Raw genomic sequence first — 15,541 nt, 5'->3', positions numbered from 1 at the left:
GCTGGGCAACAATTGCCTCCCAGAGATGTCTGTGTCCTCCAGGTAATGGTACTCATAAGTGCTATATCGTAGGCAAAGGGACACAGGCAAATCCATTTGCCTACGATATAGCACTGACATCTTCTGTAGATTATTATTATCTACTCATGGGTTTTCTCCTGGTACTCAGGTTTTCCCGCCAATGTCAATCATATTAGACTATACCATCATTAGTCCTAATAAAATGACATCAAATTAGAGTTCAATGTTTCTGTGTCTTTGAATGAAAACAAACTGCATAAATACAATGTTATGACATTATGGAAGGTAAAAAGTGTAAGAACTGGTATCTGTTGAAGTTATGGTTTAAACACCTCTGAAACTGATCAATGAAACTGATTAATGACAAAACGATCAATGTAATAAAAGATGTTCCAAATGGTATTTAAGGTGCTGGTTAACAACAGGAGCTGGTTCTGTAGGGAACAGGAATGTAGCCAGACCAAAAACTCACAATGAAAAGTTCATCATATATTTATCTGTCTGAGTCACTGTTGTTGTTTAAAGAGGCAACAGATAGGATTCTTTTTTTTTTAGCTTGGCACCACCTAGCGTCAGTGGTGCTGCGTCGCACTGTCACAACGACCAAATTGACCGTGGGGATCAGAGCCAACCAGAGCCATACCTCTATGTATATGTAGAATGAGAAGGTGTGTGGACACTCTACTAAATAAATGAGTAAAGAGACCGAGTAACAATTATCAGATTTATCTGAAGAAAAAACAAATAGTAATGCAAATAATTATAGCAGAATGTACAGTACCAGTACAAACAACTCACAGTAAATGATACCAGTATGCAGTGTGCTGTGGTCTGACCAGTCACAGTAAATGATACCAGTATGCAGTGTGCTGTGGTCTGACCAGTCCATCATGCACGTAATGTCCTCTGGGATAAAGAGGTGAAAAGACCATCCAGACTGTAACCAGCTCAGTGTTTAGAGATGTTTTTAGCCGTTTTGTGCGGCTTTTTTGGAATCAAGGTTGTTTGAACCATTAAGTCTTTCCATACCTGAGATTTTCCAATCTCCAGTTTGGATCCTCCAGTCCAACAGAGAGCAGCTTGACTCCTGAGTCTCCTGGATGATTGTAGCTCAGGTCCAGCTCTCTCAGATGGGAGGGGTTGGAGCTCAGAGCTGAGGCCAGAGAAACACAGCCTTCCTCTGTGACCTGACAGCCTGACAGCCTACACACACACACACACACACACACACACACACACACACACACACACACAGCTCTGTATCAACACAATGTGGGTAGTGTGTGCAAATTAACTGAGGTAAACTTCCCTCCTTCTAACCAGTGCATCGATATCCCTCCCTCCCCATGGATGTATGAGGAGAACTGGATACAGGATTAAATGTTGGGCCTCATTTGTTCCTATCAAAGTTGCCAACACATCCTCACTGCCAACTCGTCACATGTCCACATTTGGTCATGAACTTTTCCACGTCCACATATGACATCCAAGGTACCCTGGGTGTTACATGCATTGTCTGTCTTCAAAACACACTTCTGTTTTCACAGGTAATGTACAGTTTGCACACAGTCTCTTTCAAAATAAAAGCACTACATCAGTACAACACCGCGAATTGACTTTTCTTTTCCTTCAACAACAAAAACAATCAGAAATACTTTATTGGCTAGAGTGGTTAGATTTAGGAAAAAAAGAACTGGGTTTGGCTTTAGAATCTCACGGGATGTGAACACCACTCTCTGGTAAAAGTCAGTGTTTGTTGGACCCATCCACCACCCGTCCCAACCGTCCCAACCGTCCCACCTGCCCCAGTTGGACTTTCGCTGTCTTAACTTTAGTCCTTGTCCCACCACATTTCCCCCTGATGACACCAGGTGCTGTTAAACTATAGCTGTGTTTGAAATCGCTCCCTATCAGGGATATAGTGCACTATATAGTGTGTTCGCCATTTTGTAGTGTTGTTCGAATTCTCCGCGGTTAATTTCATTCACTATATAGTGGACTATAAAATACCCACAATGCACAGCAAATGTGAGTGAACAAACGATGTACCCTACATTTTACTCCGGTATACCGCAATGCAATGCGGTCGTCTTTTGCCAGAGGAGGAGAAGAAGAACAACCGCAAAGATGGCACAAAAAGAAAAAAAACGAATAGGATGCTAGCCGGTAACATTAGCTCACGAGCTAACAATAGCCACTTAGCTTGCACGAGCCAGGTAGCTTGTAGCTCGTGCACTATCGTGGGCTATTACAGCTCACAATGCAGACACGCAACCGTAGCTGACAAAACCAAACGTCCACACCATTGACATTTCAACATTTTATTGACAAAAAGTACAACCACCATACAGTTCGATCATCCTCAAAGCGCCCGGTTTGTTTACGTGATGCTCGGCGCGTCCACTTGCGTCACAGGAGTATGTGGCGCAGCTACTGATGCAATGACGTTCAGAAAATTTCAGGTAGTGTCCGAAATCTCGTTCAGTCGTTCCCCATGTAGTGCACTATATAGTAAACACGAAATAGGGAATAGTGAGTGAGTGAGTGAGTGAGTGAGTGAGTGAGCGGACGGTTTCGAACACAGCTTATAACGGCAACCGGCCACATATCATGCTGACGTTAAAGGACACCTTTTTTCATTGGTTTCTGACGCCAGAAGTCACTGCCCAAGCACCCGATTTCGATGACTTTGGAGTGAGACTGGGCTCGGGTTGCTCAGTGGTGCGTGAAGCCAAAATGGTTCAACTGCTGGGTATAAAATTACCCAGATGATCCACGGATTATCAGCACTACTTCCACACTACTAGAGAATAACGACTGCCGAGCTCTGCCAAGTGCGACCGAGTGGCTAACTTCCTGTTTAGCGCTCTGCTAACTTTGAATTTGGATGAAATGATTTAATGTTGCGGCTCTTCTAGACTTTTTCTAATGTAGTCAGACTAAATAAATGAAATCCTGATAGTGAAACAAATCATTTTGCAGGGATTGTGGCGCTAAAAGAAATGTATCCAGTGATTTACAGACATCTCTTTTGCCATGTAAGTCAATGGAAAAGTCTTTTTGGGTCAGCAGGGCGTCACAGAAGGAAAGACTGAACCATACACAGAATCCATAAACCAAAGAACAAGAAAGTGAGCTGTTACAGGATCTTACCGAAGAGTTTCCAGTCTGCAGTGTGGATCCTGCAGTCCAGCAGAAAGCAGCTTCACTCCTGAATCCTGCAGCTCGTTGTTACTCAGGTCCAGCTCCGTCAGAGTCGAGGAGTGGGAGCAGAGAGCTGAGGACAGAGCCTCACAGCTCATCCATGACAGCTTGCACATACTCATCCTCGAAAAGCATAAAATGATTTGATTTGATGAATTGATATTTTAAAGGTGACACTGTGTTATTTTTATTCTCTCTGACAAGGGTGCCTTTTAATCCAACGATCCAAAGGGATATTCTTAGCAAGGCGGTTTAAATTACTATGGAGACAGAGCGATGAAGTTGAGTCTATCAATAATAATAGCGTTTACATTACTCAACAGCAAACAAAAATTTCTAAAAAGACGTGTTTTTGGAGTCTCTGGATTAAATTGGAGTTAATTTGATCGATGGACACAGACTACACCAACTCAGCTCAACTCAGATCTATTTCTGAAGTACATTTAAAAACAACTCAATCTTTTTTTCCTTCACTTAAAACTATTTCTTTAAATGTAATAAATTGACAAAGCAATATTGAACATTGTGTCTCATGATGATGAACCAGAAAAAGACATCCTGTACGTCTCTGATGGGACAGGAAACACATACGGTGCAATAGTGGAAACTCTCGATATGTATTTGTTACAGTCGAAAACATTGGAAATTGGTAATGATCATGTTTTATGGGCCCAGGACAGAATTTTCACTAACTGATTCCACCCAAGGGGCAAATTCTAGTTTGGTATAATGTAAAACTCTTTATCTCAAGATGATATTTCAACATATTAACCCTTCCTCCATTGGCAGCTTAGTCACAGATATCAACCTTTAATGGCACCAACAGTAAAACAAAGAATGAAAAAGCAGAGGCCTGTTTCAAGTTTGGTCTCATTAAAGGTCTCGGTGTGAGTGCTGATTTGCATCACGGTTGTCATGGACAAACAAATTTGTATGTGCAGAAAACTGAATGAAAATATGCTTTGTAACCTAATTTTATGAACTATGTTTGGATTCAAAAAAGGGGTACGGGTAACCCCTAAGTGCTCATATACATTCAGGACAGGTCGTATCTGATGGTTATATGAGATAGAGATATGCAATTCTTTGAGTGATGCTGTGACATCACAAAAAAACTATTACTTCTGCAGTTTTCCCTGGCTTAAACCACAGATTGACTGGACCACCAAGTCAGCTGACCTGAGGGACCTGGGGGTAGTATAAAGGACCGTATTGCAAACAACCGTATTGCATACATAAAGTACAGAGAGTTAGCATTAGCATTAGCATAGCGAAGGTTTTGACAGCAAACATGGTGGAGTGCAAAGTTAAAAGCCATGCCATCTTTCTTACCTTAGAGTCTGGAGTGTACAGTGTGGACTCTCGAGTCCAGCAGAAAGCTGCTCCACTCCTGAATCCTGCAGGTCGTTGTTACTCAGGTCCAGGTCTCTCAGACTAGAGAGCTGGCAGCTGAGAACTGATGCAAACTCTTCACAGCACCTCTCTGTGAGGCTGGTTTGATTCAACCTGGTAAAACAAGAGAAATAACACTTTCAGACCTGATCACTCTATGTGAGCAGTATTGGTGTCAGTAGCCCTTTTTACACAGAGATGGCGCTACAGAGCCGCTACCAAGTCCTTTCTTTATGCCAACAATCATTTAGTCCCTGTTATATGGTGACTGAGCTCGTCCTCTGCCCGGAGGGTGAGGAGCTCCTGAATCTCACTGTTTTCCCAATTTTCAAACATTTGAAACGGCTGCTGTTCTTCTTTGAGTTAGCTGCTAAATGCTACTCGCTGTTTTTTAAATCTCCTGCGGTTGGTCACTTACTTAACACATCGTCACAACGTCACACCCATCCTGCCCATCAGTGTTAATTTCATGGACGAAAACTAGATGATGACGAGCTAAAAATAGATCTTGATAATAAAAACTAAGACGAAATCTGTGTTTCATTTTCAGTGATGAGACGTGACGAAAATGTTCATGGTGGACTATCGGACACTGAGAGCCGAGAACAGCCGTGCTTGTAATGATCTTCAGATGCCTGATGAGCGACAGGCTGGTAAACTCCAGTAAATAGTCTGCACCAGGATGTTTGGGTTGGTGCGAGTTGTGAGCTGTAATTCAGCAGTAAATAATCAGCCGTGTGTGTCTGACTGTGGATGGTGGAGCTGCTGAATGGATTTGTCAGTTGCAGCGGTGGCTGTTAGCAGCTAGCTCCGCTCGCAGCCAGCGGCCACTGGACTTCACAGCTTCACCCCACAGGACTCCACTCAGTCCGGACTGGAGAAGGTTTCTGGGTTGATGGTGTCTGACAGGCAGGTAGGAGGCTCAGTTATCTGTGACTGATAGTTATTTTGTTCGAAGAGAGCAAAGATGATACAACCAAATATAGCACAAACAGCAGAAGCATCACATTATGATCTAACCTGAGAGTCTCCAGTGTGCAGTGCGGATGCTCAAGTCCAACAGAGAGCAGCTTCACCACTGAATCTTGCAAGTTGTTGTTACTCAGGTCCAGCTCCTTCAGGTTAGAGGACTGTGAGCTGAGGACTGAGGGCAGAGCTTCACAGCCTTCACATGACAGCTCACAGCTGCTGAGTCTTCAGGAAAAATAGAATATTTTATTATTTAAACAGAAAACATATGTAAATAAATAGTTTTCTAACCAATGCTAATCCCAGCTAACAAGGGATGCAACATTCTGAGCACCCCTGGTCAAAATGTCCTTTACTGTGAATAGTTAAGTGAGTAGAGGATGAACTGATCTCCAAAAGACTTGAAGTTAAAGATGAAACATAATTTTCAACATTTTAACCAAGATCAGTGTTTTAGAGTGAATAAAATTAAAGCAGCACTATGCTAAAGTTTGGGCACCCCAAGACATTTGAGCTCTTAAACAACTTTTCCAGGGTCTCAGAGCTTAATGAGCTTGTTCACAGTAATCGTTAGGAAAGGACAGGTGATGCAAATTTCAACTGACTCCTGAAACCTTGTCCCAACAATCAGCAGCCATGGGCTCCTCTAAACAGCTGCCTGATGAACTGATGCCCACAGAGCAGGAGAAGACTTTAAGACTATACTATCTCTGAACATGTCCAACCTTGACGCAGATGGGCTACAGCAGCAGAAGACTGTAAGAAGATAGCAAAGTGTTTTCAGGGAGCTGTCTCCTCAGTTCGTCATGTCATTAAGAAATGGCAGTTAACAGGAGCTGTGGAGGTCAAGCTGAGGTCTGGAAGACCAAGAAAACTTTGCAAAAGAGCTCCTCATTGTTAGAGGAAAGAAATTCTCATTTCTCTTAAGATATATTTCCTCTCCTCACATCTCTCCCCCTGCATCTTACAAGGGTGGCGCTAAGATGCAAGGAAGAGATGTAAATCAGGGACACGTGGATGTGTGATGAGACAATGGGATGAAGTCCCCTGCACTGCCATTTTCTCTTCATCCACCAGACGCCTCAGACTTCACCTGACTCCCTTCTTCACACCTGCTCTGAATCCCCTCGTCTGCTCTGCAGTTGTGTGGCCTCCCCGCCCACCTCCTCACCTGCACCTCATCCCCTCATCAGCCGCTCTCTCCACATATACCAGCCCAGATTGTGTCTGTCTATAAGCCTTTGAGTTCTAATGAAACACTGAGATCCTCTGCTGTCTGCAGTTGGGACCTCCCCTTGTGTCTCCTCATACTCATGGCTGTGAAAACCTCCTCCCCAAAAACCGAAATAAATATAGGGGCAAACTTGTGGAACAAACATCTCTTCCCTTGCTGTCCTTTCATAACCCGCGAGCCTCATGGTCAGGTATGCAGGGATGAAGGTTTGAACTCTGACCTGAGAGTTTCCAGTGTACAGTTTGGACTCGCCAGTCCAGTAGAGAGGTGCTTCACTCCTGAATCCTGCAGGTTGTTGTTACTCAGGTCCAGCTCTTTCAGACTGGACGACACAGAGCTGAGAACTGGGGCCAAAGCTTCACAGCTTCTCTCCGACAGCTTACAGTGACTGAGCCTTCAGACAGACACATAATCATTACTGTTGGTTTTAATGAAAATGACCCAGGCTGTGTGTAGAAAGCTGGATGCATGGAATGATGATTGTGATAACATGTATTCTTTGATTAAATACATTTATATAGGTAGTATAGTACAGTGTCCTGAACACGATATACGACTTGCAGGGTAACCATTCACAACATCCCAAATCCTGACCTGAATGTTTTCAGTGTGCACTGTGGACTCTCCAGCCCAGGAGAAAGCAGCCATACTCCTGAATCCTGCAGCTTGTTGTTACTCAGGTCCAGCTCTCTCAGACTGGAGGATCTGAGGACTGATGGGAGCTCCTGACACCATGTCTCTGTGAGGCCAGTTTGTATTAACCTGACAAAGTTGATAAAAAAAATACTTTCTTTTATTTTAAGTGTGAAGCAAATGATGGAGCAAGCAGTGTTTTATTTTACAGACTCAACCGATCCAATCATGAAACAAAAATGTTGGCATTGTACGTTTGGCAGGAAAAACAGTGACGAGTGGCTAAAAACACTCATGTCTGGAGGCTGGAGAGCAGCATTTTGATGGAGGTCTGCAGTGTTTGCTCCAGTGTGACTTTGGTGTCCCGCTCTAGTTTGGAGGACGTGAGACAGTGTCTCCTGTCCTCTGTCAGGTGAGACTGTGTCTCCTGTCCTCTGTCAGACAATGTCCTGCTTCCTCAGCTTTATGCTTCACTTCTCTGTAGAGCTTGGGTACGGCTGTGAGGGGCGGAGTCACATACCTGGGTTCATGTGTTTTTAGCATGTAACAAAAGCCTTGGTTTTCAGCAGCGCTGTATGGACGCAGATCTTTGGACATGAAGTAGGTGATGGACTGTGTTATTGTCTGATGGTAGTTGTGTCGAGCTCACTGTGTCCTGTCCGCTATCTCTGGATGGTGGCCTGTGAGGTGAGCCCTCATGTTCGTTATTCCCAGAGTATTTTATTCTGATATGACACTGCTGTAAATCACGTGTGTCATTGCCATGTCCTCCTCTCCTTCTGTGTTACAAAATCCAAAATAAGTCCACACGTTTGATTTACAACGGCGTATTTCTGATCATCATCCACTGGACCGAAAAAGCAGCTGATTTTATTATTCTAGTTGAATTAAAATGTGTATTTGCAAAAATTAATGTATAAAATAAAAGATCGATACTTGGCATTCATGTATTGATACAATCTCGCCACACAAAATATGGCGACACTATGCTGTATCGGTTGTTTCTCTGTGCATGAAAACGTAGTCAGTGATAATTCCTGCACTCATGGAAGTGGATTAAAACATAAAACAATAATACACAAAGGCATCGTGATTTCTTCTGACCTGAGAGTTTCCAGTCGACAGCTTGGACTCATCAGTCCAGGGGAGAGCAGCTTCACTCCTACGTCCTGCAGGTCGTTGTTGCTCAGGTCCAGCTCTCTCAGATTAGTGGACTGGGAGCTGAGGACTGAGGCTAGAAGTTCACAGCTCCTCCACGACAGCTTGCAGCCACACAGCCTGAAGAAGAAGTACCGTTAAAAAAACCTAGATATTTTTCTCACTTGCAGGAAATACGATATTTATGTTTTCATATTTCATCATCTACACTTACAAAGATTTATTAGAGGCTTTGACCACTGGCATCAGCCTCAGAAGACCTTCCTCTGAAGCGGAGTATTTATTTAGGTCGAACACGTGCAATTCTTTCCCTGATGACAGTAAGATGAAGACCAGAGCCGACCACTGACCTGGTGACAGTTTTTGTGTGGACAGTATACCTGAGCTCAGGTACTGTTGGATCTCCTCCAGTAGAGAATGATCATTCAGCTCATTCAAACAGTGAAACAGGTTGATGCATCGCTCTGGAGAGGGAGTCTTTCTGATCCTCTTCTTGATGTACTGGACCGTCTCCTGACTGGACTCTGAGCTGCACCCTTTGTTTGTGAGTAGGCCTTCGAAGACACTCTGATTGGTCTCCAGTGACAGACCCAGGAGGAAGCGGAGGAACAAGTCCAGGTGTCCCTTTGGGCTCTGTAAAGCCTTATCCACTGCACTTTGGTAGAGATGTGTGAGTCTGGATTTGCTTTTTATCAGTGTTGACCATTTGGATGTTGACTGTGGCTCTGACAGTACATTTACACCAGTGTTGATGAAAGTCAGGAAGACGTAAAAGGCAGCAAGAAACTCTTGAATGCTCAGGTGGACAAAAGAGAAAACCTTCTCTTTGTAGAGCCCTTGCTCCTCTTTAAAGATCTGCGTGAACACTCCAGAGTAGACGGAGGCAGCTCTGATGTCGATGCCACACTCTATGAGATCTGCTTCATAGAAGATCAGGTTGCCTTTCTGCAGCTGTTCAAACGCAAGTTTTCCCAGACTGACGATCATCTTGCTGGTCTCTGTGTTCCACAGTGGATCTGTGTCAGCCCCTTCGTGATATTTGACATTTGCCAGCTTGGACTGAACCACCAGGAAGTGTGTGTACATCTCAGTCAGGGTCTTGGGCAGCTTTCCTCTGTCACTGGTTTTCAAGACATTTTCCAGAACTGTAGCAGTGATCCAGCAGAAGACTGGGATGTGGCACATGATGTGGAGGCTTTGTGATGCCTTGATGTGGGAGATGATTCTGCTGGCCTGCTCCTCCTCTTTGAATCTCCTCCTGAAGTACTCCTCCTTCTGTGGGTCAGTGAACCCTCTCACCTCTGTCACCATGTCGACACACTCAAGAGGGATCTGGCCAGCCGCTGCAGGCCGTGTTGTTATCCAGAGGTGGGCCGAGGGAAGCAGTTTCCCCCTGATGAGGTTTGTCAGCAGCACATCCACTGAGGTGGACTCTGTAACATCAGTCAGGATCTCACTGTTGTGGAAGTCCAGACGAAGCTGACACTCGTCCAGACCGTCAAAGATGAAGACGACCTTGAACTTGTCAAACATGCAGATTTCTGCTTCTTTGATCTCTGTAAAGAAGACATGAAGAAGTTCCACTAAGCTGTAGTTTTTTCCACTCAGCAGATTCAGCTCTCTGAAAGTGAAAGGGAATGTGAACTGTACGTCGTTGTTGGTTTTGTCTTCAGCCCAGTCCAGAGTGAACTTATGGGTTAGGACGGTTTTCCCAATGCCGGCCACTCCCTTTGTCAAGACGGTTCTGCTCGGTTTGTCTTTCCCAGGTAAGGGTTCAAAGATGTCTTCACACCTGATCGATGTTTCCAGAGCTGTTGGTTTCCTGGACGCTGCTTCAATCTGTCGTATCTCATGTTCATCGTTTAGCTCCCCACTCTGTCCTTCTGTGATGTACAGCTCTGTGTAGATTTCTTTCAGAAGTGTCGAGCGTCCTTCTTTAGGAATACCCTCAAACAAATACTGAAACTTCTTCTGTAGGTGAGATTTGAGGTTGCGCTGGCACACTGCTGCAAGACTTTCTACACGGACAGATACAAAAATAGATCAATAGCTTGTGTGCAATCATGTGACTAGGGATGCACCATATTGGATTTTTTTGGCAACATCCGATCACCAAGTCTCTTCTGTAGTGGATAAACATCATATTATACATGCATACTCTTATCATGGCAGCCCACCAGTAGATGGAGACATGAACTTTTCAATGTGTGTAATATTCATTCATTGAGCAAAATAAGAAAAAGCACGTTAGCCGATTCTGATAGTTCATTTTAAGGGCGATATTGGCCAACACCGATGACGTGCCGATATTATCGTGCATCCCTACACGTGATCATTGTGATGTGTGACAATAGAAGGAAGGCAGGGAGTGATAAATCCATATAGGCCTACTACTTGCACTTTTCCTTGCTCTGGGACTCGTTAAGGATAATCTTATTTTATTGTGCAGTTTGGATACAGAGAAAAGAGACTACATAAAGGACTGGATCAAACTGCACACAGCAGGAAACTTTGTGGGTTGCTCTTTGTGGAGGCGATCGTCGTTACAAATTACCTCGTGGTCCTCCAGACCTCATACTAACGTTACTCAGCTAGTGAGGAAGCGTACAAGACTGGCAGGCTGTAACTATAAGAACCAGGACTCATTTCCATGGTTTAGGAACATGTCAGCACCACTCTATTAGTGGATGGGATAGAAAAGTTTTTTAAAAACACGAGTGAATGCACCTTATAGACCCTTTTACTGTTAGTAAACAGTATGATGTTTTTTTAGTGGGCGGGGCTTAACGGGGGGGGGGGCAAAACAAACACTCTGGACACTCTGTCTGTGGAGACGGAGCAGCAGAGTGCCGAGCGGAGTGAATGTGTGATTAACTTAACCGTTGGTTCATTCATGTAGAAATATAACGCTCCGTTTCTTCCACCAACAGGGCTCTCATTTTAGTGTAGAGCGTCAGACTGAATTTACCAACGCACCATGTCAGGTCACTCACTCTCCGGGACCGCCAGTGTTACTTGAATAAGTAAACACTGACCAACGGGACCAGACTGGCCGACCCGTATGCTCTCACTCAGTGGATGGATGATGTCACAGGAAGCCAATCTTACAAAGGAGGACCACACTTGTTTGTTTTGCTATGGAAGCTAACGTTAGCTAATGTGCTAAAAAGTTAGCGTTCCAGAGAAATCCAATATTCCTCTTAATCCCTCCCCAGTTTCTGATGAGGTGGACATGATAACCCTTAATACACATAACCTTATTCATCCCTACAACAGGAAATACTTTTTCCCTAACCTGATATGAAGTGTGCGCTGCACATGTGAGCATTTTTGATGATGGCCTCCGTCCAGTCCTTTGGTCTTATCACATTTAACCATAGTTGTCTTTGTTTTTGTTGACGGGCAGTGGCGGCTGGTTTTGAGCCATGACTCCTTCTATTCTGGCTCCCAATAACACAACAAGACAAACACATTTTAACACTCCTATGGAGCCTACAGCCCTGTGGGGGAGAGGCAGCTGCACCTCCAGGTGATAGCATGATGTCATCGTGACGTCGGCCCTAAAAGGGTCTATTGCATACTTCAACTTAATTTTTGTGCCAATTATAAAGGCAACAGGTAACAATTGAAGAACACCTGTACTACACATCACTGTAGTTGTACATACGCTCTAGTCTGCATCATAACCAGGACAGTGGTACCAATACTGAGACGGTAAGTACAGATACACACATGGACACACAGACACACTCTCAGTCCACATTCATTACAATATATTAAACCTCTCTTACTGTTGTGCAGGGTGGCAGCCAGCTCCTCCTGCTTCATACTCCTCAGAAAGTGAACCGTAATCTTCAAAAATGCCTCTCTGCTGCTCCTCTGTCGTTCCTCCTCCTCACTGTCCACCACCTCCTCTTCCTCACACTGCCACTCAAAGCGCTCAGTGTGATCTGCACTCAGAGCCGTCCGGTACTTCTTCAGCTCACTCTTTACAAACGAGACCATGTTCTCCTCGAGCACCTTCAACAGATTGACATAGAAATACAACTTTTAATCCAGATCTTACTGTGTTTAACTTTTGTTTCTACTTTTAGGTGCAGGAAAAACTTCTGTAGTTTGATAAGTACGTCTCATCTGCTATTCTGAGGTATTGGTAAAAATTTGTGGGTGTGATTCAGAGATGTCTGCTAAATACAGGAGCATATTTATCTGTCATGGATTCACAGTGCTCTAAAGGGGGTATTTAAATTTGAAAGTGTAGTTGTTGCACATTTACACACCATAAATATGGAGGCCAGGTCTTCTTGATACTTCCGGGGAGGTTGATCACTGGAAACCTTTAACATCTCCTGATGAACTCTGTCAAGAGAGCACTGAGTTTTAAGGTTCTGTGTGTAACCTTCAGAAAATCACTGTTACTAATGACACCTTTGACTGTAGAGTGAACTGCAACCAGCATCCTGTTGCTTGTAGGTGTGAACAAGCACCTGGGCATCGGGCGAAACATTGACATGACAAAGAGACTGAAGGTGTCTGAGCAGCATCACGTATAAAGTATAATCATATTCAGAATAACATTACTTGTTTGGACCATTGGCTCCATGACAGAAGTTGTTTGCCGTTTGCAAATGACTTTATCAGCTGATGTTACTAGGCAACCAAAGGCAGATCCATGCTGCGTGGCTAGGTTAGGCCCCCCGAGCGTCTGAGAGCACTTTGGAGACTCAGCTGAGATGCTCTGCTCTAAATGAGAGCACTGTTCAAAGAAACAGAGCGTCCTGTTTCTACATGAATTAACAAACATTTAGTTTAGGCTGCTGTCAGCCCTAGAGTGGTCTCCACTGGTCTGAATCAGGGACTCATGTTGTTCCAAAGTTGTATAAATGCCTTGAGTTGGTTCATGTTCTCACGGCAGCATTTACGAACCGCATCAGAGTTTGTTTGTAACTGAACTGAGACCACCTCTTCAAGAAGGTCTCAGTCTGGTTGTTATTTTGTGTGGAGTGTGTTTGCTGTGTTTACACCTGCCCAAACAAATCGCACTGAGGGGGCAAACGGACTTGAGTTTGATTGAACTGAACCAAACATATCAGAGATATTGTAATAATTTTTGTCTGACTTAAGTCCCTTTTTAACAGCATTAATTATTACGACTGGAAAACACCACTTGAAATAAATTATTGACTTCAAGATAAACATTTTGCAGCGGCGTCCTGGAGTCAGACCTTCACTTAGCAACCTGTAGCAACCCAAATTCAGCCAGAGCAAGACCCAACACCAGGGGTCTGATCCCGGACTGTCCTGACTCCCCGCTGGATCAGCAAACTCTCTATTGCTAATTAGCAGATTTACAGAGATATTGTTATTATTTTTTTCTGTCTGAAAGTCTTTTTTTATGACATAAATTATTACGACTGGAAAATTAGCATTTTCCTAGTGTTTTTCTTAGAGCTACCATCTTTCCCACCTGACGTAAAGTTCTTCTTTGATGTCACGCCTCTTGATGTGGACTTACCTTTCTTGAGAAAAATGCTGTTGAAAAGCGAGTGGTGTTCCCATGGACTCGTTACTCTTCATGGACACACAGCTGGGTGTGGGGGGGTCTGCTCTCTCCTGCTGCATTTTCCTTTGGAACAACACAGACAGAACTTTGTCACTGCATCATGATGATGGCGTAACTTCAGCGCTGAACTCTGACGGGACAGTCAGAGACACACACAGATCTTTGTGTCACCTTTTAGCTGTGGTCTGACTGTCATGGCTCTGCGGCAAAGTCAGTCTGGAGGGAGAGACTCCCCCCTCTCTGTCCTCTGCAGACCGACTCATGGCTCAGCGTCGACCTTTAAGAAAGTATAGTTAACCTGCTGTGTTACACAAAACTGTTTGGTTAAAAAGGGAGTCGAATTTATTGTGGGTTTTTTTTGCACTGGTCAAATGTAACTAAGCCACTGCAGCTGCTCTGATTTCTTCACACATACCTAATGAATAAAATAATGAGATAAGACATGCTGCTCGTCTTGCACTGGTCATTTTGTGGAACACACAAAGTCATTTTTCGTGTTGGTGTTTTTGTATTAAAAAAGCTTGTAGGTTATTAGTCATTTAAAAATCAAAAAATTTAAAAAAGGCAAAAGATTTGAGTCAACGTTTAGCTAGCAAGCTAACGCAGTGTGGTAGCTAGCTTAACATGTTTGTCAAGAGGTCAGTAGGGGACGGTTGTCACGTGTGAAAGTTCAGAAGGACAGTCAGCATAACATGTTATAGTCCATATGGTCTCAGGTGTTTTTGATAAGACACACACAAACACACACACACACACACACACACACACACACACACAATGTTGCTCTAGTTCCTCATTAAGCAGGATTTATAGTTGTGTGGCAGACCCTACGCAAGTCATCCATACTGTTGTGAGCATTTATACCTGTGTGGTGGTGTGTCTGTGTCACTCTGCAGTTACACCTCCCTGTGTGGTGGTGTGTCTGTGTCACTCTGCAGTTACACCTCCAAAACACTAGTCAGCGGTGGAGTTTCTGTGAAGTGCTGTAAAGTTTAGTTGATTGAAAACACACATTAAACACACATTAAACACACATTAAACATGGCTTAATAGAGACAGTTTCAAACACAAATCAACTTCACTATAACTCACAGCATTCACAGACAAACACTTGTCTTTATCTGGACACATTTTCCCCACAAATACAACATGCTAACNNNCTTCACTATAACTCACAGCATTCACAGACAAACACTTGTCTTTATCTGGACACATTTTCCCCACAAATACAACATGCTAACATTATTAGCACAAGCCTATGGTATTTTACATTGTATAAATTAGCCTAGCAGCTATCAGACTTTTCCTCTACTCATATGAAGCCAGGGACAACAGCAACATTTAACAAAGGTAACGTTACAAAATTC

The 15,541-nt window shown here is 43.7% G+C and overlaps 1 protein-coding gene and 1 long non-coding RNA gene across 2 annotated transcripts in view; both read right to left on the bottom strand.

The window, feature by feature from the left end:
• Positions 1-14,426, bottom strand: part of LOC126405547 (NACHT, LRR and PYD domains-containing protein 12-like) — a 17,125-nt gene extending 2,699 nt beyond the window's left edge. The window contains exons 1-12 of the mRNA XM_050069318.1: positions 14,346-14,426; positions 14,127-14,237; positions 12,892-12,970; positions 12,403-12,631; positions 8,826-10,629; positions 8,558-8,731; positions 7,415-7,582; positions 7,041-7,214; positions 5,638-5,811; positions 4,558-4,731; positions 3,175-3,348; positions 1,051-1,224 (exon numbers count right to left, since the gene is read on the bottom strand). Coding sequence (XP_049925275.1) covers positions 1,051-1,224; positions 3,175-3,348; positions 4,558-4,731; positions 5,638-5,811; positions 7,041-7,214; positions 7,415-7,582; positions 8,558-8,731; positions 8,826-10,629; positions 12,403-12,631; positions 12,892-12,970; positions 14,127-14,233 — 3,431 coding nt within the window. The 5' untranslated portion in view covers positions 14,234-14,237; positions 14,346-14,426. The remainder of the gene's footprint in view (positions 1-1,050; positions 1,225-3,174; positions 3,349-4,557; positions 4,732-5,637; positions 5,812-7,040; positions 7,215-7,414; positions 7,583-8,557; positions 8,732-8,825; positions 10,630-12,402; positions 12,632-12,891; positions 12,971-14,126; positions 14,238-14,345) is intronic.
• Positions 1-15,541, bottom strand: part of LOC126405588 (uncharacterized) — a 365,681-nt gene that overhangs the window by 30,230 nt on the left and 319,910 nt on the right. The window lies entirely within an intron of this gene.

Source organism: Epinephelus moara, chromosome 18 (genome assembly GCF_006386435.1).
Source record: "Epinephelus moara isolate mb chromosome 18, YSFRI_EMoa_1.0, whole genome shotgun sequence".
NCBI lineage: Eukaryota > Metazoa > Chordata > Actinopteri > Perciformes > Serranidae > Epinephelus > Epinephelus moara.
This window is presented reverse-complemented; position numbering and strand designations above follow the sequence as displayed.